The 20,102-nt window shown below is 46.9% G+C and overlaps 1 protein-coding gene across 2 annotated transcripts in view; it reads left to right on the forward strand.

Moving 5' to 3' along the window:
• Positions 1-8,559, forward strand: part of LOC134343515 (SLAM family member 5-like) — an 82,043-nt gene extending 73,484 nt beyond the window's left edge. For both annotated transcript variants that reach the window (XM_063042247.1, XM_063042248.1), the window contains 3 exons: positions 4,158-4,286; positions 5,108-5,196; positions 7,688-8,559. In XM_063042247.1, the coding sequence (XP_062898317.1) occupies positions 4,158-4,286; positions 5,108-5,196; positions 7,688-7,912 (443 nt within the window). In that variant the 3' untranslated portion in view covers positions 7,913-8,559. The remainder of the gene's footprint in view (positions 1-4,157; positions 4,287-5,107; positions 5,197-7,687) is intronic.
• Positions 8,560-20,102: the final 11,543 nt, after the last annotated feature.

Raw genomic sequence — 20,102 nt, forward strand, 5'->3', positions numbered from 1 at the left:
GGTGACATACCGTTGTGTTGCACACTTCCTGACAGAGGGTGACCTGCTGTGGATTCTACACTCCCTGATGGAATGTGACATGCCGTTCAGTTGTAAGCTGCTTGACTGAAGATAACGTGCTGTTGGATTGTACACTGCCTGGCGGAAGGTGATGTGCTGTTGTGTTGAACACTCCCTGGTGGAAGGTGAAGTGCGGTTGGGCTGTACACAACCTGACTGAAGGTGACATGCTGTTCGGTTGTGCACTACCTGACTGAAGGTGACGTGTTGTTCAGTTGTGCACTACCTGACTGAAGGTGACGTGCTGTTCGGTTGTGCACTACCTGACTGAAGGTGACGTGTTGTTCAGTTGTGCACTACCTGACTGAAGGTGACGTGCTGTTCGGTTGTGCACTACCTGACAGAAGGTGACGTGCCATTGGGTTGTAAACTACCTGACAGAAGGTGATGTGCTGCTCGGTTGTACACTACCTGATGTAATGTGCGTCTCGTTGTGTTGAACACTCCCTGATGGAAGGTGGAGTGCTGTTGGGCTGTACACACACTGACCGAAGGTGACGTGCCGTTTGGTTGTAAAGTACCTGACTGAAGGTGATGTGCCATTGGGTTGTACACTACCTGACAGAAGCTGATGAGCTGTTGGGTTGTACACTACCTGACAGAAGGTGACGTACTATTGTGCTGTACACTACCTGATGGAAGGTGACCTACCGTTGTGTTGCATACTTCCTGACAGAGGGTAACCTGCTGTGGATTCTATACTCCCTGATGGAATGTGACATGCCATTCGGTTGTACCCTGCCTGACTGACGATAACATGCTGTTGGGTTGTACACTACCTGACAGAAGGTGACATTTCATTGGGTTGTACATTACTTGACGGAATGTGATGTGCTGTTGTGTTGTACACTACCTGATGGAATGTGGTGTGTCGTTTGGTTGTACACTACCTGACAGAAGGTGACGTATCATTGGGTTGTACACTACCTGACAGAAGGTGACATGCTGTTGGGTTGTATACTACCTGACAGAATGTGATGTGCTGTTGTGTTGTACACTACCTGATGGAATGTGCTGTGTCGTTTGGTTGTACACTACCTGACAGAAGGTGACGTATCATTGGGTTGTACACTACCTAATGGAAGGTGACATGCTGCTGGGTTATACATTACTTGATGGAATGTGATGTGCTGTTGTGTTGTACACTACCTGATGGAATGTGGTGTGTCATTTGGTTGTACACTACCTGACAGAAGGTGACGTGCTGTTTGGTTGTACACTACCTGACAAAAGGTGACGTATCATTGGGTTGTACACTACCTGATGAAAGGTGCGTGCTGTTGGTTTTTTACACTACCTTAGGGAAGGTGATGAGCTGTTGGGTTGTACACCACCTGACGGAAGGTCACGTGCTGATGGAAGGTGACGTGCCATTGGGTTGTACACTACCTGACAGAAGGTGACGTGCCCTTTGATTGTACACTACCTGATGGAAGATCACATGCTATTGGGTTGTACACTGCCTGATGGAAGGTGATGTGCCGCGGGCTGTACACAACCTGACTGAAGGTGATATGCTGCTGGGTTGTACACTACCTGATGGAAAATGACATATCATTGGGTTGTACACTAGGTGATGGAAGGTGACTCCATTTGGTTATCCACTACCTGATGGGAGGTGACAGACTGTTGGGCTGTACACTACCTGACTGAAGGTGACGTGCCATTGGTTTTGTATACTACCTTACGGAAGGTGATGTGCTGTTGGGTTGCACACTACCTGACGGGTGGTGACATGTCATTGGGTTGTACACTACCTAACAGAAGATGACGTGTGTTGGTTTGTACACTACCTGACAGAAGGTGAGGGGCTGTTGGTTTGTACACTACCTGACAGAAGGTGACAGGCTGTTAGATTGCCTACTACCTGACAGAAGGTGCCGTGCTGTTGGATTGTACACTACCTGACAGAGGGTGACGTGCTGTTCCTCTGGGCTGTGTTGAGCCTCACCTTGGCAGTCGAGGAGGCGGACCACGGACAGGTCAGTCTGGGAATGTGGAAAGAGACTGAAATGGCTACCAACCACGAACACCACAGAGCCACGACAGACTGTTGCCTGCTAATTACCATCCACATATGACCATAAGACCATAAGACAAAGGAGCAGAAGTCAGCCATTCAGCCCATCGAGTTTTCTCCACCATTTTATCATGAGCTGATCCATTCTCCCATTTAGTCCCACTCCCCTGCCTTCTCACCATAACCTTTGATGCCCTGGCTACTCAGATACCTATCAATCTCTGCCTTAAATACGCCCAATGACTTGGCCTCCACTGCCGCCCGTGGCAACAAATTCCATAGATTCACCACCCTCTGGCAAAAAAATTTCTTTGCATCTGTGTTCTGATTGGGCGCCCTTCAATCCTTAAGTCATGCCCTCTCGTACTAGACTCCCCCATCACAGTAAACAACTTTGCCACATCCACTCTGTCCATGCCTTTCAACATTCGAAATGTTTCTATGAGGTCTCCCCTCATTCTTCTAAACTCCAAGGAATACAGTCCAAGAGCGGACAAATGTCCCTCATATGTAAACCCTCTCATTCCCAGAATCATTCTAGTGAATCTTCTCTGTACCCTCTCCAACGTCAGCACATCCTTTCTTAAATAAGAAGCCCAAAACTGCCCACAGTACTCCAAGTGAGGTCTTACCAGTGTCTTATAGAGCCTCAACATCACATCCCTGCTCCTATACTCTATTCCTCCAGAAATAAATGGCAACATTGCATTCGCCTTCTTCAGCACAGAATCAACCTGGAGGTTAACCTTGAGGGTATCCTGCATGAGGACTCTCAAGTCCCGTTGCATCTCAGAACTTTGAATTCTTTCCCCATTTAAATAATAGTCCGCCCGTTTATTTCTTCTGCCAAAGTGCATAACCATACATTTTCCAACTTTGTATTTCATTTACCACTTCTCTGCCCATTCTTCCAATCTATCCAAGTCTCTCTGCAGAGTCTCTGTTTCCTCAGCACTACCGGCCCCTCCACCTATCTTTGTATCATCAGCAAACTTAGCCACAAAGCCATCTATTCCATAATCCAAATCGTTGATGTACAACGTAAAAAGAAGCGGCCCCAACACAGACCCCTGTGGAACACCACTGGTAACCGGCAGCCAACCAGAATAGGATCCCTTTATTCCCACTCTCTGTTTCCTGCCAATCAGCCAATGGTCTATCCATGTATGTAACTTTCCCGTAATTCCATGGGCCCTTATCTTGTTAAGCAGCTTCATGTGTGGCACCTTGTGAAAGGCCTTCTGAAAATCCAAATATACAACATCCAAGGCATCTCCCTTGTCCAGCCTGCTTGTAATTTCCTCAAAAAATTGTAATAGGTTTGTCAGGCAGGAGTTTCCTTCAAGGAAACCATGCTGAGTTCTGCAAATCTTGTCACATGCCTCCAGGTACTCTGTAACCTCATCCTTGACAATCGACTCCAACAACTTCCCAAACACCGATGTTAAGCTAACAGGTCTATAATTTCCTTTTTGCTTCCTTTCCCCCTTCTAAATTGCGGAGTGACATTTGCAATATTCCAGTCCTCCGGAACCCTGGCAGAATCTATCAACTTTTGAAAGATCATTGCTAATGCCTCCGCAATCTCCATAGCTACTTCCTTCAGAACACGAGGGTGCATTCCATCTGGTCCAGGAGATTTATCGACCTTTAGCCTATTCAGCTTCCTGAGTACTTTCTCTGTCGTAATTGTGACTGCGCACACTTCTCTTCCCTGACACCCTTGGGTGTCCAGTATACTGCTGATGTCTTCCTCACTGAAGACTGATGCAAAATACTCGTTCAGTTCCTCCGCCATCTCATTATCTCCCATTACAATTTCTCCAGCATGATTTTCTATCGGTCCTATATCTACTCTCATCTGACTTCTATATACTTGAAAAAGCTTTTAGTATCCTCTTTGATATAATTTGCTAGCTTCTTTATATGCTGCCTGAATTGCTGAGTTCCCACAGCAGTTAGATTTGACAGAAGGAGACACAGGATAGAATTGTTGCTCTGGATTTGCAGCATCAGCAGAAATAATTGTGTTTATGATTTGAATCACTGATTTTTTTTCTCTCTGTTGTTACTGCAGAATCATCAGGATTAACAATGAATAATATCATTATCATTTCAAGTGTGACCGGTATATTTGTCGTGTTCCTTATTTTTTGCTTCATCAAAAAAATAGTAAAACGAGGTCAAATGCCTGGAATCTCCGGAGGTAAGTATCTGACACCCAATCCATGAGTCTGAGGAGTCTAGCTGAGGGAGCACAGGGTTCTGGAGGGGAGAGGGAGATGGGAGAGGGGACTGCGACAGGGAACATGAGGGAGATGGTGCAATGGTCAGGGGGGAGGAATCAGTGAGGGGCGGGAGAGGGCAGAATGGGTAAAGGGACTGTGGGATTCTGGTGTTTTTAATCGTGTCCTTTCAAAAATCAGGAAAGAGGTTCAAAACTTGTCACTTCATAGTCATTTTATTAAGCGCTAATAGAACAGCGAGAGATGGAAGTGTAGAGTTGCAAAAGTCTCGCAGCTCAGAAGAGAGAGACTAAACACTGGAAGATGATGGACCAGCATGGTTCAGCCTTCTACTCCATAGATACGGAGCATCCCATTCATATTCACAGATAAGAGTGAGCCAATCAGAAAACCTCTATTCAATAACGCAATATAAGAGAAGCTTCCAGAGATTTGCAGAACGATACAAATGTAACCATCGGGGAGCAGGCTGAACAACTGCATGGGGGGACACACTAAACAGTTACTCGGAAATAAGTGGTTACATAAAACACAAGTGACAACTAATTGTTGAGCTACGAAGAAAATAACAAATACCAATTCCGACGGGGCAGAGGCATGAAGGGAGAGACAACAGAGGAGTGGAAGGGGAGAGGGTTCAGAGAGTAGAAGGGAGGCGTTGGGAGAGAGCGGAAGGAGTGAGTCAGTAAGGGTGCGGGGATAGAAATGTAAGGGGTGAGAGGGAACTGGTACGTGCTGACATCATGTGGATGTCTTTATCACCCCTCCCTGTGCTTCACAGAGCCACCGCCCGTGGAGACTGAGTACGCAGTAGTTCAGCCAGTACAAAATCGTGTAGCTGGCCGGGGACCTCGACAGGGGAATGAGATGGTAACAGAACAGACATTACTCCAGGGAAGGGCAGATAGGGGGGCAATCCTTCAAACTCCAAACAATTTTCACAGCCCTCATATGGACAGAATTCCCCAATGAAGGGACAATAGGGAAGTGAACTGCTCAATCTTCTGGGACCACTTTCAGCATCCTGGGGCACATTGTAACAGGAACCAGCTTACACACACTGCAGTGCTGGGATGAACCAGAGGTGGCTACCAAATGAATGCAGGGTACTCCTCTGTCATTGTAGCAAACTACACAGAGGCATAGAAAGATCCCAGAAACAAAGAACCTGTTGCTCAAGAAGAACGCAAGCCCAGTGATCCTCATATCAGTTAAATTGGGAAAGAGAGAGGTGGAACTTCACTGAGTTTCTATTCTCCATTTACCAAACTCACTGGGATACACTGTCCCCACACACCCAATCACTGGGATACAGTGCCTTCACACAATGCATCACTGGGATACAGTGTCTTCACACACCCAGTCGCTGGCATGCACTGCCCTTCCACACCCAGTCACTGGGCTACACTGACCCCACACACCCAGTCACTGGGATACACTGTCCCCACACACCCAGTCACTGGGATACACTGTCCCCCACACACCCAGTCACTGGGGTACACGGTCCCCACACACCCAGTCACGGGGGTACACTGTCACCACACACCCAGTCACTGGGATACACTGTCCCCACACACCCAGTCACTGGGTACACTGTTCCCACACACTCAGTCACTGGGCTACACTGACCCCACACACCCAGTCACTAGGATACACTGTCCCCCACACACCCAGTCACTGGGGTACACGGTCCCCACACACCCAGTCACGGGGGTACACTGTCACCACACACCCAGTCACTGGGGTACACTATCCCCCACACACCCAGTCACTAGGGTACACAGTCCCCCCACACCCAGTCACTGGGGTACACGGTCCCCACACACTCAGTCACTGGGATACACTGTCACCACACACCCAGTCACTGGGGTACACTGTCCCCCACACACCCAGTCACTGGGGTACACGGTCCCCACACACCCAGTCACTGGGGTACACTGTTCCCACACACTCAGTCACTGGGATACACTGTTCCCACACACTCAGCCACTGGGGTACACTGTCCCCTACACGCCCAGACACTGGGGTACACTGTCCGCCCCACACACCCAGTCACTGGGGCACACTGTCCCCTGCACGCCCAGTCACTAGGATACACTGACCCCACATACCCAGTCACTGGGTACACTGTTCCCACACACTCAGCCACTGGGGTACACTGTCCCCTACACGCCCATTCACTGGGGTACACTGCCCCATACGCCCAGTCACTGGGGTACACTGTCCCCCACACACCCAGTCACTGGGGTACACTGTCCCCCACACACCCAGTCACCGGGGTGCACTGTCCCCCACACACCCAGTCACTGGGGTAGATTGTTCCCTCACATCCAGTCACTGGGGTGCACTGTCCCACACAACCAGTCATTGGGGTACATTGCCCCCATACACCCTGTCTGGGATACACTGCCCCCACACACCCAGCCACTGGGGTGCTCTGCCCCCACACAGATTAACTGGGGTACACTGTACCCCACACACCATGTCACTGGGGTAGATTGTTCCCTCACACCCAGTCACTGTGGGACACTTATCACCCCTCTGCACACCCAGTCACTGGGAGACATTGTCACCATCCCCCTCCCACACACAGCCAGTCACCGGGGGACACTGACCCCATCTCCCTGGCAAATCCAGTCACAGGAACACTGTTAACTCCCCCCGCCCCGTAGAACCCCCGACACCCTTCCCGTACAACCAGTCACCAGGGAACACAGTTAACTCCCCCCCTGTACACCCAGTCACGGGGTGGGGGACACTGACCGCTCCTCCCCGTACACCCAGTTACCGGGGGACACTGACACCCCCCCCCCGACACACCCCAGACACCCTTCCCGTACAGCCATTCACCGGAGGAGGGTGGACACTGACCGCTCCCCCCGTACACCTAGCAACTGGGGGGGGGGGGTGGAAACTGACCCCCCCACGCACGGTACACACAGTCACCAGGAGGCACACAGACCTTCCCCATACACACAGTCAACAAGGGGGACACTGACCCCGCCCCCTACGTACACCCATTCACCGGGGGGGAGGGGGAAGCACAGACCCCCGTACAGCCAGTCACCGTGGGGGGGGGGACACAGACACCCCCGTGCACACAGTCACCTGGGGGAGACACTGACCCCCCCGTACACCCAGTCACCTGGGTGGGGGGAGACACTGACCCCCCCCTACACCCAGTCACTGCGGGGGGGGGGGAAGACACTGACACCCCACCCCCGTACACCCATTCACCGGGGAGGAGGGACACTGACCCCCCCCCCCGTACACCCATCCTCCCACCCCACACCCATTTTCCTTTCTTGGCCCAGCCAATGTGGTGCAGGACTGGATCGCTCTTCAATGTGCTTTACTGCAGGTTCATAGGCAGGACGAGAGGCTGGAAATACCGAACACCGTGTATGCCACAGTGAACGCTCCAAGGAGTCCAGCCGCTGAACCAGACAGGGTTAAACGCGGAGCCCGCAGGAACGTGAGGGACAGCAGCTTCGATATGTATGAAACACAGCACTATCCGGGGAATCCACGCTTGGCCACAATCAGGACTGGAGCAGGAGCCCGTGGAAAATTCCGACCAATATAATCTTCCTCTCTGAGACAGGAACTGTGTATGCAACCCAGGCTGTGAAATTTGTGTGTTTCGGGGGAAGGAAAGATTCCATATTCCTCAGATTAGCAGCTGTCCTTGTTGGACAAATATGCGGAGTATCTCAATAATCCTAGACGAGGGTAATCTGTGTGGGTGGGGCAGGGAGGGCATCACACTTAACCTGGACCTGGGCAGCGGGTGGCAGTGATTGGGGGAGGGCGTTGTTTAGGGAAGTTTGAGCAGACTGTGCGGTTCCACGCCACCCAGTCTCAGGCAGTGGCCATATCTGGCCTCTGTGTCCCTCGGTGGATAGTTTATAGGGGTCACAATAAAATTAGTTTGAAATTCCAAACAAATTCTTGACCCCTGTAACTGGAATCTGTTCAAATTTTAATTGGGGCAGTGAAATGGCAGAAGCTAAACACATACTTTAAATCTGGCTTCAGAAAAAAGACACAAATAATTTTCCGGAAATAACAGGGAAGCAAACAGCTATGGAGATAATCTGACTGAAATCAGTTTACAGAACTGTGCAAAAATCTGAGGCACGTGTACACAGTAAAGATGCCGAAGAGTTTTGGACATAACTGTCGTAATTTTATGTATTGTGCTGTACTGCTGCCCGCAAAAAATAATAAACAATTTTCATGACATATGTGAGTGATGATAAACTTGATTTTTATAAGGGTCTCCGTTGTGCCGAGAACGGGAAGGGGGCAGGGGGAGAAGAGTGTCGGAGATGTCGGAGGATGAGATCATGGTTCTGTGTAATGGATTAGACTCTTCCATTATGGACTATGGACCTTTAGGGTTTTTACATTCTGTGTTTTTTATCGCTGGTTCCCCTTCCATTTTCTTGTGTGGGGTTGGGGCGGATGTTTGGGGTCAATGTTCTGTTGTGTTCTGTTAGTTCTAGAACGTAGAACATAGAATAGTACAGCACAGTACAGGCCCTTCGGCCCACAATATTGTGCCAACCCTCAAACCCTGCCTCCCATATAAGCTCCCACCTTAAATTCCTCCATATACCTGTCTAGTCGTCTCTTAAACTTCACTAGTGTATCTGCCTCCACCACTGACTCAGGTAGTGCATTCCACGCACCAACCACTCTCTGAGTAAACAACCTTCCTCTAATATCCCCCTTGAACTTCCCACCCCTTACCTTAAAGCCATGTCCTCGTGTATTGAGCAGTGGTGCCCTGGGGAAGAGGCGCTGGCTATCCACTCCATCTATCCCTCTTATTATCTTGTACACCTCCATCATGTCTCCTCTCATCCTCCTTCTCTCCAAAGAGTAAAGCCCGAGCTCCCTTAATCTCTGATCATAATGCATACTTTCTAAATCAGGCAGCATCTGGGTAAATCTCCTCTGTACCCTTTCCAATGCTTCCACATCCTTCCTATAGTGAGGTGACCAGAACTGGACACAGCACTCCAAGTGTGGCCTAACCAGAGTTTTATAGAGCTGCACCATTACCTCACGACTCTTAAACTCCATCCCTCGACTTATGAAAGCTAACACCCCATAAGCTTTCTTAACTACCCTATCCCCCTGTGAGGCAACTTTCAGGGATCTGTGGACATGTACCCCATGATCCCTCTACTCCTCCACACTACCAAGTATCCTGCCATTTACTTTGTACTCTGCCTTGGAGTTTGTCCTTCCAAAGTGTACCACCTCACACTTCTCTGGGTTGAACTCCATCTGCCACTTCTCAGCGCACTTGTGCATCCTAACAATGTCTCCATAGAAACCATAGAAACTACAGCACAGAAACAGGCCTTTTGGCCCTTCTTGGCTGTACCGAACCATTTTCTGCCTAGTCCCGCTGACCTGCACACGGACCATATCCCTCCATATACCTCCCATCCATGTATCTGTCCAATTTATTCTTAAATGTTAAAAAAGAACCCGCATTTACCACCTCGCCTGGCAGCTCATTCCATACTCCCGCCACTCTCTGTGTGAAGAAGCCCCCCCTAATGTTCCCTTTAAACTTGTCCCCCCTCACCCTTAACCCATGTCCTCTGGTTTTTTTCTCCCCTTGCCTCAGTGGAAAAAGCCTGCTTGCATTCATTCTATCTATACCCATCATAATTTTATATACCTCTATCAAATCTCCCCTCATTCTTCTACGCTCCAGGGAATAAAGTCCTAACCTATTTAACCTTTCCCTGTAACTGAGTTTCTCAATTCCCGGCAACATCCTTGTAAACCTTCTCTGCACTCTTTCAACCTTATTTATATCTTTCCTGTAATTTGGTGACCAAAACTGAACACAATACTCCAGATTCAGCCTCACCAATGCCTTATACAACCTCATCATTACATTCCAGCTCTTATTCTCAATACTTTGATTAATAAAGGCCAATGTACCAAAAGCTCTCTTTACGACCCTATCTACCTGTGACGACACTTTTAGGGAATTTTGTATCTGTATTCCCAGATCCCTCTGTTCCACTGCACGCCTCAATGCCTTACCATTAACCCTGTATGTTCTACGTTGGTTTGTCCGTCCAACGTGCAATACCTCACACTTGTCAGTATTAAACTGCATCTGCCATTTTTCAGCCCATTTTTCCAGCTGGTCCAAGTCCCTCTGCAGGCTCTGAAAACCGTCCTCACTGTCTACTGCACCTCCAATCTTTGTATCATCAGCAAACTTGCTGATCCAATTTATCACATTATCATCTATTTATTGATATAGATGATAAATAACAATGGACCCAGCACTGATCCCTGTGGCACACCACTAGTCACAGGCCTCCACTCAGAGAAGCAATTCTCTACCACCACTCTCTGGCTTCTTCCATCGAGCCAATGTCTAATCCAATTTACCACCTCTCCATGTATACCTAGCGACTGAATTTTCCTAACTGACCTCCCATGCGGGACCTTGTCAAAGGCCTTACTGAAGTCCATGTAGACAATATCCACTGCCTTCCCTTCATCCACTTTCCTGGTAACCGCCTCGAAAAACTCCAATAGATTGGTCAAACATGACCTACCACGCACAAAGCCATGTTGACTCTCCCTAATAAGCCCGTGTCTATCCAAATGCTTGTAGATTCTGTCTCTTAGTACTCCCTCCAATAACTTACCTACTACTGACGTTAAACTCACCGGTCTATAATTTCCCGGATTACTTTTCGATCCTTTTTTAAACAACGGAACAACATGAGCCACTCTCCAATCCTCTGGCACTTCACCCATGGACAGCAACATTTTAAATATTTCTGCCAGGGCCCCCGCAATTTCAACACTAGTCTCCCTCAAGGTCCGAGGGAACATTCTGTCAGGTCCCGGGGATTTATCCACTTTAATTTTCCTCAAGACAGCAAACACCTCCTCCTTTTCAATCTGTACAGTTTCCATGATCTCACTACTTGATTCCCTCAATTCCATAGACTTCATGCCAGTTTCCTTAGTAAATACAGACGCAAAAAACCTATTTAAGATCTCCCCCATTTCCTTTGGTTCCGCACATAGCCGACCACTCTGATCTTCAAGGGGACCAATTTTATCCCTTACAATCCTTTTGCTCTTACTATACTTGTAAAAGCTCTTTGGATTATCCTTCACTTTGACTGCCAAGGCAAACTCATGTCTTCTTTTAGCCCTCCTGATTTCTTTCTTAAGTATTTTCTTGCACTTCTTATACTCCTCAAGCACCTGATTTACTCCCTGTTTCCTATACATTTCATACAACTCCCTCTTCTTCTTTATCAGAGTTGCAATATCCCTTGAGAACCAAGGTTCCTTATTCCTATTCAATTTGCCTTTAATCCTGACAGGAACATACAAACTCTGCACTATCAAAATTTCTCCTTTGAAGGCTTCCCACCTACCAATCACATCTTTGCCAGAGAACAACCTGTCCCAATCCACGCTTTTTAGGTCCTTTCTCATTTCTTCAAATTTGGCCTTCTTCCAGTTCAGAACCTCAGACCTAGGACCAGATCTATCCTTGTCCATGATCAAGTTGAAACTAATGGTGTTATGATCACTGGAACCAAAGTGCTCCCCTGCACAGACTTCTGTCACTTGACCTAATTCGTTTCCTAACAGGAGATCCACTATTGCATCCCCTCTAGTTGGTCCCTCTATATATTGATTTAGAAAACTTTCCTGAACACATTTTACAAACTCTAAGCCATCTAGACCCCTAACAGTATGGGAGTCCCAATCAATATGTGGAAAATTAAAATCCCCTACAACTACAACTTTATGTTTCCTGCAGTTGCCTGCTATCTCTCTGCAGATTTGCTCTTCCAAGTCTTGTTGACTATTGGGTGGTCTGTAATACAATCCCACTAATGTGGCCATACCTTTCCTGTTTCTCAGCTCCACCCATAAGGACTCAGTAGACAAGCCCTCTAATCTGTCCTGCCTGAGCACTGCTGTAATATTTTCCCTAACAAGCAATGCTACTCCCCCACCTTTCATTCCTCTGCCTCAATCACATCTGAAACATCGGAACCCTGGAATATTAAGCTGCCAGTCCTGCCCCTCCTGTAGCCAAGTTTCACTAATTGCTATAACATCATAATTCCATGTGTCAATCCACGCCCTCAACTCATCCGCCTTCCCCGCAATACTCCTAGCATTGAAATATATACACCTCAGAAGATTTTTACCACCACTCACAACCTTTCTATCAGCGGATTTGCTTAAACTTTCAACATCATTTATTTTCACCCCAGCCACACTGTCAGCTCTGGCACTCTGGTTCCCATCCCCCTGCAGATCTAGTTTAAAGCCTCCCCAACAGCACTAACAAACCTCCCTGAAAGGATATTGGTCCCCCTGTAGTTCAAGTGTAACCCGTCTCTCTTGTACAGGTCCCACCTGCCCCAGAAGAGGTCCCAATGATCCTGAAATCTGAAACCCTGCCGCCTACACCAGTTCCTCAGCCAGTTGTTCCTCATCCAGAGCATCCTATTCCTACCCTCACTGGCACCTAGCACATCTCTGCAATCTTTGACAATCCTCTATACTATTTACAACACCACCAACCTTTGTGTCATCTGCAAACTTGTCAACCCACCCTTCTACCCCCACATCCAGGTCGTTAATGAAAATCAGGAAAAGTAGAGGTCCCAGAACAGATCTTTGTGGGACACCACTAGTCACAATCCTCCAATCTGAATGTACTCCCTCCACCACCACCCTCTGCCTTCTGCAGGCAAGCCAATTCTGAATCCACCTGGCCAAACTTCCCTGGATCCCATGCCTTCTAACTTTTTGAATAAGCCTACCATGTGGAACCTTGTCAAATGCCTTACTAAAATCCATATAGATCACTACCCTCATCTATATGACTGGTCACCTCCTCAAAGAACTCTATCATGCTTGTTAGACACGATCTGCCCTGCACAAAGCCATGCTGACTGTCCCTGATCAGACCATGATTCTCCAAATGCCTATAGATCCTATCTCTAAGAATCTTTTCCAACAGCTTTCCCACCACAGACGTAAGGCTCACTGGTCTATAATTACCCGGACTCTGATGTGTGTCGGGGGGGGGGGGTGGGGGGGCGGGGGCTGGGTATAACTTTTCTCTCTGAACAACTTTTAAGTTCTTTCTTGTTTTGTGGCTATCTGGAGAAGACAAGTTTGAGAGTTGCATATGGATACATGGTTAGATAATAAATAAACTTTAAACCTTTCAGAGGGGAGTCGCGGTTGGGAAAAGGGGAATGGAGAGAAGGGCAGAAAAGCACCAGAGAGACATTCTGTAATGATCAATAAACCAATTGCTTGGAATCAAATAATCTTCTATGGAGTCTCAGCGCTGGATGAGAGACACTGCACCCGTGCCACACTCTGCCCCTGGCACACCTTCTCTGTCTCATGCCCCACAGCAGCCCGGGGTGCTGTGCTCTCACCATTCGCAACATCCCTTGTTCCCACCAGATTAAATATTCCCGTTTCACCCTGTTACTGTTAACTTGCCACGTCTGCCTCTACGGTCAGTACAGTCAACAAAAATGTCTTAATGCGTTTAAACGAACTATCGCTGCTTAAGACTGAAGGAAACAACACCGGTTGTGGTTGGAAGCACCCACGTAGGATACTACGGAGGAAGCGCTGGTGCAGAGTGCCCTTAAGGAAACGGGGTTTTAAACTCCCTATACCGACTATCTTGCTGGCGAACGTGCAGTCTCTGGTGAATAAAATCGATTATCTCAGACCAGGGTGCTGAATCAGAGGGACATTAGGACCGCGTGTGTCCTTTGCTTCACGGAATCCTGGTTAACCCCTTCCGTACCGGATGCAGCAATTCAGATTGACGGGTTTACTACACACCGTCAAGATAGATCTATAAGAGTCTCTCAAAACCAGAGGTGGAGGAGTATGCCTCATGATCAACTCTTCTTGGTGCACAAATATATCAGCGCTGTCCCAATTCTGCTGGAAAATCTAGCAGTAACGTGTCGTCCTTTTTACCTACCACGGGAGTTCTCTGGGGTCATTCTGGTAGCAGCTTACATTCCACCTCAGGCCAATGTCAAGCAGGCTTTAAATGATCTGAGCAATGGGATCAACATGCACAAAACAGCGTATCCTAACACCTTCACCATCGTTTTGGGAGATTTTAACAAGGCCAGTCTGAAAAAATAACTAAGCAATTACTATCAACAGATCACTTGCAATATCAGAGGAAACAACACACTCGACCATGGTTACACCATCAACAAGATATTCCACGCTCTCATAGCTACCGTGCTATTCCACGCCCTCACTTCAGGAAGTCTGATCACCTGGCTGTACTTATATTCCCTGAGTATAGGCAGAGACTGAAGACTGCAGCACCAGTAGTGAGGACCAAGAAGGTAAGGACAAGGAGTGCCTACAGGACTGCTTTGAATCGGTGGTCTGGACTGTATTCAGGGATTCAACTTCAAATCTGGATGAGTATGCTGCAGTTGTTACCAACTTCATTAAAACCTCTGTGGATGAGTATGTGCCTACAAAGACTTACTGTATATTCTCAAACCAGAAGCCGTGGGTGAACCAGGAGTTACGTCGTGTGCTGAAGGCTAGATCTGTAGCATTCAAGTTTGGCAACCCAGGCCTGTACCAGAAAACCAGGTATGATTTGCAGAGGGCTATTTCAAGAACAAAGAGACCATTTCGAACGAGGTTGGACGCAATATCAGATGAACGGCAACTCTGGCAGGGACATTACTTCCTAAAAAGTGAAACCCAATCGTATGAATGGCAGCAATGCTTCACTACCAGATGAACTCAATGCCTTCTATTCCAGCTTTGAAAGGGAGAACACAACTACAGCTGTGAAGATCCCTGCTGCACCTGATGACCTCGTGACCTCCGTCTCAGAGGCCGATGTTCGACTGCCTTTAAAGCGAGTGAACCCTCACAAGGCAGAAGGTGCCGATGGAGTACCTGGTAAGGCTCTGAAAACCTGTGTCAACCAACTAGTGGGGTATTCAAGGACATTTTCAACCTCTCACTGCTACGGGCAGAAGTTCCCACTTGCTTCAAAAAGGCAACAATTATACCAGTGCCAAAGAAGAATAATGTGAGCTGCCTTAATGACTATCTCCCAGTAGCACTCACATCGACAGTGATGAAATGCTTTGAGAGGTTGGTTATGACCAGACTGAACTCCTGCTTCAGCAAGGACCTGGACCCATTGCAATTTGCCTATCATCACAATAGGTCAATGGCAGACACAATCTCAATGGCTCTCCACACGGCTTTAGACCACCCAGACAACACAAACATCTATGTCGGGATGCTGTTCATTGGCTAGAGCTCAGCATTTAATACCATCATTCCCACAATCCTGATTGAGAAGTTGCAGAACCTGGGCTTCTGTACCGCCCTCTGTGACTGGATCTTCGATTTCCTAACCGGAAGACTACCAGATGTGCGGATTGGTGATAACATCTCCTCCTTGCTGATGATCAGCACTGGTGCACCTCAGAGGCGTGTGCTCAGCCCACTGCTCTACTCTCTGTATACACATGACTGTGTGGCTAGGCATAGCTCAAAAACCATCTATAAATTTGCTGATGATACAACCATTGTTGGTAAAATCTCAGGTGGTGAAGAGAAGGTTTACAGGAGTGAGATAGACCAACTAATGGAGTGGTGCCACAGCAACAACCTGGCACTCAACATCAGTAAGATGATTGTGGACTTCAGGAAGAGTAAGACAAAGGAACACATACCAAGTGGATAGAGTGAGCATTTCTAAGTTCCTGGGTGTCAGGATCTCTGAGGATCTAACCTGGACCAAGCATATTGATGTAGTTATAAAGAAGGCAAGACAGTGGCTATACTTTATTAGGAGTTTGAAGAGATTTAGCATGTCAACAAATACATTCAAAAACTTCTATAGATGTACTGTGGAGAGCATTCTGACAGACTGCATTACTGTCTGGTATGGAGGGGCTACTGCACAGGACCAAAAGAAGCTGCAGAGGGTAGTAAATCTAGTCAGCTCCATCTTGGGTACTAGTCTACAAAGTACCCAGGACATCTTCAGGCAGCAGTGTCTCAGAAAGGCAATGTCAATTATTAAGGACCTCCAGCACCCAGGGCATACCCTTTTCTCACTGTTACCATCAGGTAGGAGATACAGAAGCCTGAAGGTACACACTCAGCGATCATCTGATTCCCAATTGGACATTGAACCCATGAACACTACCTCACTTTTTAATATGCAGTATTTCTGTTTTATTGCATGTTTTTTAATCTATTCAATATACATATACTGTAATTGATTTACTTACCTATTTATTATTATTATTGTATTTATTTTTCTCTTCTACATTATTGCTGCTGCTAAGTTAGCAAATTATCACATGCCGGTGATAATAAACCTGATTCTGATTCTGATTCTGATTTACAAACTCGCTCTCCACTCCGCATTGAATAATACAGTACTGTGCGGAAATCCTTGCCACCTTAGCTGTACATATGTGCGCCTTAGACTTTTGCACAGTATTGTATATATATTGAAATGAAATAAGTAGTGCAAAAAGAAAGCAAAAATTTAAAAATAGTGAGGTGACGTTCATGGGTTCAATGTCCATTGAATAATCAGATGGCGGAGGAAAGAAGCTGTTCCTGAATCACTGAATGTGTGCCTTCAGGTTCCTGTACCTCCTACCTGATGGTAGTAATGGGAAGAGGGTATGTCCTGGGTAATGGGAGTCCTTTCAAAACACAAGGTGATTTAGCACAGCTATTCAGGCACCACATAAATATTACGACAGATGACCCTGAGCCTCCAAACCCTCTGGTCCAATGTCTTACGAGTGTTCCTGAGTGGATGAGTTTGAATTTCCTTAAACTACAGTAAATATGGAAAAAAATGAAATTTTGGTAATTGGCAGCAATAAGCTGAAATTGAAGTTTCATTATCATTCAACCATACATGAATACCCATGAATACAGCCAAATGAAACAGCATTCAGCTGGGGCCAAGGTGCAAAACACAGTACCAACAGTCACACACAGCACAAGGCACATATAACACGTATGAGTAATCAGTCAAGTACAGTCATGCAAAAAAATGTATAGTACAAGACCCTGAGTCCATGAATGTTGCAGCAGTCTGCAGTTGAAGACAATACAGCTTGTCTTCTACTGAGCAAACACTGGCGGCAGCACCAAGTTCAGCTAGGACCACCTCCAGTGGAGCGCACTGACTCTGATGCCTCTCCCTAGGGCGGCTGTAAACAGGCAACACCGTGGCTTGCTACAACCCAGCCCACACAGCTCACCCTCAGTCTGCCCCTGCTGTCTGCCAGTAAGTCAGGGAGTCGCACAGAGTCCTGCGATCACAAGAAAAGCGACGAAGATGATCACTACACACTGCTTTCGTGCACTGATTCCTCCGATACCTCTCTCATGTTGGCAGCAGCACAATCTGCTCTTTTAATTTCTCGGCCAACAACCATCTCACTGTTGGAGTAGACCTGCCAGGACTCTAAGTCCTTAACGTCCAGCAGGCTCTTGTGATCAGAATAAATATGTTTGTAGAAGACTATAACACATAGAAGCTCTGCTGTCTTAGTGAAAAAATGTGTCAATTTTTAAAATAAACTTGATCGCCTGGCCTTACAAATCAAGTCAGAGGTAAATAATTTAGGCTTTAGTATTGACTGTGAGCTAAATTAAAAATCATATATTTACCATATTATAAAGACTGTATTCTTTACTTTAAGGAATATTGCAAGAGCTCGATTTCTTATTACATCCGGAGATGCAGAAAAGTTTTTGCAAGCTTTTGTTTTTAGCAGATTCGACGACTGTAACGTACTCTTTTCAGGAAGATATAAATTTGTTTGGCTGTATTCATGGGTATTCATGTATGGTTGAATGATAATGAAACTTCAACTTGAGTTTATATAAAAATTTGGTAGTGTGGCCGAGCAGGCTAAGTGGCTGGATTAAGGCTCCAGTCTCCAAGGAGGTGTGGGTTCGAATCCCACCACTGCCCACCACTGTATTTTGGATGCATCAGCAAGGGATAGAAACATAGAAAATAGGTGCAGGAGTAGGCCATTTGGCCCTTCAAGCCTGCACTGCCATTCAGTATGATCATGGCTGATCATCCAACTCAGAAACCTGTACCAGCCTTCCCTCCATACCCCCTGATCCCTTTAGCCACAAGGGCCATATCTAACTCTCTCTTAAACAATGAACTGGCCTCAACTGTTCCCTGTGGCAGAGAATTCCACAGATTCACCACTCTCTGTGTGAAGAAGTTTTTCCTAATCTCGGTCCTAAAAGGCTTCCCCTTTATCCTCAAACTGTGACCCTTCGTTCTGGACTTCCCCAACATCAGGAACAATCTACCTGCATCTAGCCTGTCCAATCCCTTTAGGATTTTATAGGTTTCAATAAGATCCCCCCTCAATCTTCTAAATTCCAATGAGTATAAGCCTAGTTGATCCAGTCTTTCATCATATGAAAGTCCTGCCATCCCAGGAATCAATCTGGTGAACCTTCTTTGTAGTCCCTCTATAGCAAGGATGTCTATCCTCAGATTAGGGGACCAAAACTGCACACAATACTCCAGGTGTGGTCTCACCAATGCCTTGTACAACTGCAGTAGTACCTCCCTGCTCCTGTACGCGAATCCTCTTGCTATGAATGCCAGCATACCATTTGCCAGCATACCATTCGCCTGCTGTACCTGCATACTCACTTTCAATGACTGGTGTATAATGACACCCAGGTCTCGTTGCACCTCCCCTTTTCCTAATCGGCCACCATTCAGATAATAATCTGTTTTCCTGTTTTTGCCACCAAAGTGGATAACCTCACACTTATCCACATTAAATTGCATCTGCCATGAATTTGCCCACTCACCTAACCTATCCAAGTCACCCTGCATCCTCTTAGCATCCTCCTCACAGCTAACACTGACACCCAGCTTCGTGTCATCCGCAAACTTGGAGATGCTGCATTTAATTCCCTCATCCAAGTCATTAATATATATTGTAAACAACTGGGGTCCCAGCACTGAGCCTTGCGGTACCCCACTAGTCACCGCCCGCCATTCTGAAAAGGTCCCATTTATTCCCACTCTTTGCTTCCTGTCTGCTAACCAATTCTCCACCCACACCAATACCTTACCCCCAATACCGTGTGCTTTAAGTTTGCACACTAATCTCCTGTGTGGGACCTTGTCAAAAGCCTTTTGAAAATCCAAATATACCACATCCACTGGTTCTCCCCTATCCACTCTACTAGTTACATCCTCAAAAAATTCTATGAGATTCGTCAGACATGATTTTCCTTTCACAAATCCATGCTGACTTTGTCCGATCATTTCACCGCTTTCCAAATGTGCTGTTATCACATCTTTGATAACTGACTCTAGCACCACCAATGTTAGGCTAACCGGTCTATAATTCCCCAGTTTCTCTCTCTCTCCTTTTTTAAAAAGTGGGGTTACATTAGCCACCCTCCAATCCTCAGGTACCAGTCCAAAATCTAAAGAGTTTTGAAAATTTATCACTAATGCATCCACTATTTCTTGGGCTACTTTCTTAAGCACACTGGGATGCAGACCATCTGGCCCTGGGGATTTATCTGCCTTTAATCCCTTCAATTTACCTAACACCACTTCCCTACTAACATGTATTTCCCTCAGTTCCTCCATCTCACTGGACCGTGAGATGGAAAGTAGTTAT

The sequence above is a fragment of the Mobula hypostoma genome, chromosome 3 (genome assembly GCF_963921235.1).
Source record: "Mobula hypostoma chromosome 3, sMobHyp1.1, whole genome shotgun sequence".
Lineage (NCBI taxonomy): Eukaryota > Metazoa > Chordata > Chondrichthyes > Myliobatiformes > Myliobatidae > Mobula > Mobula hypostoma.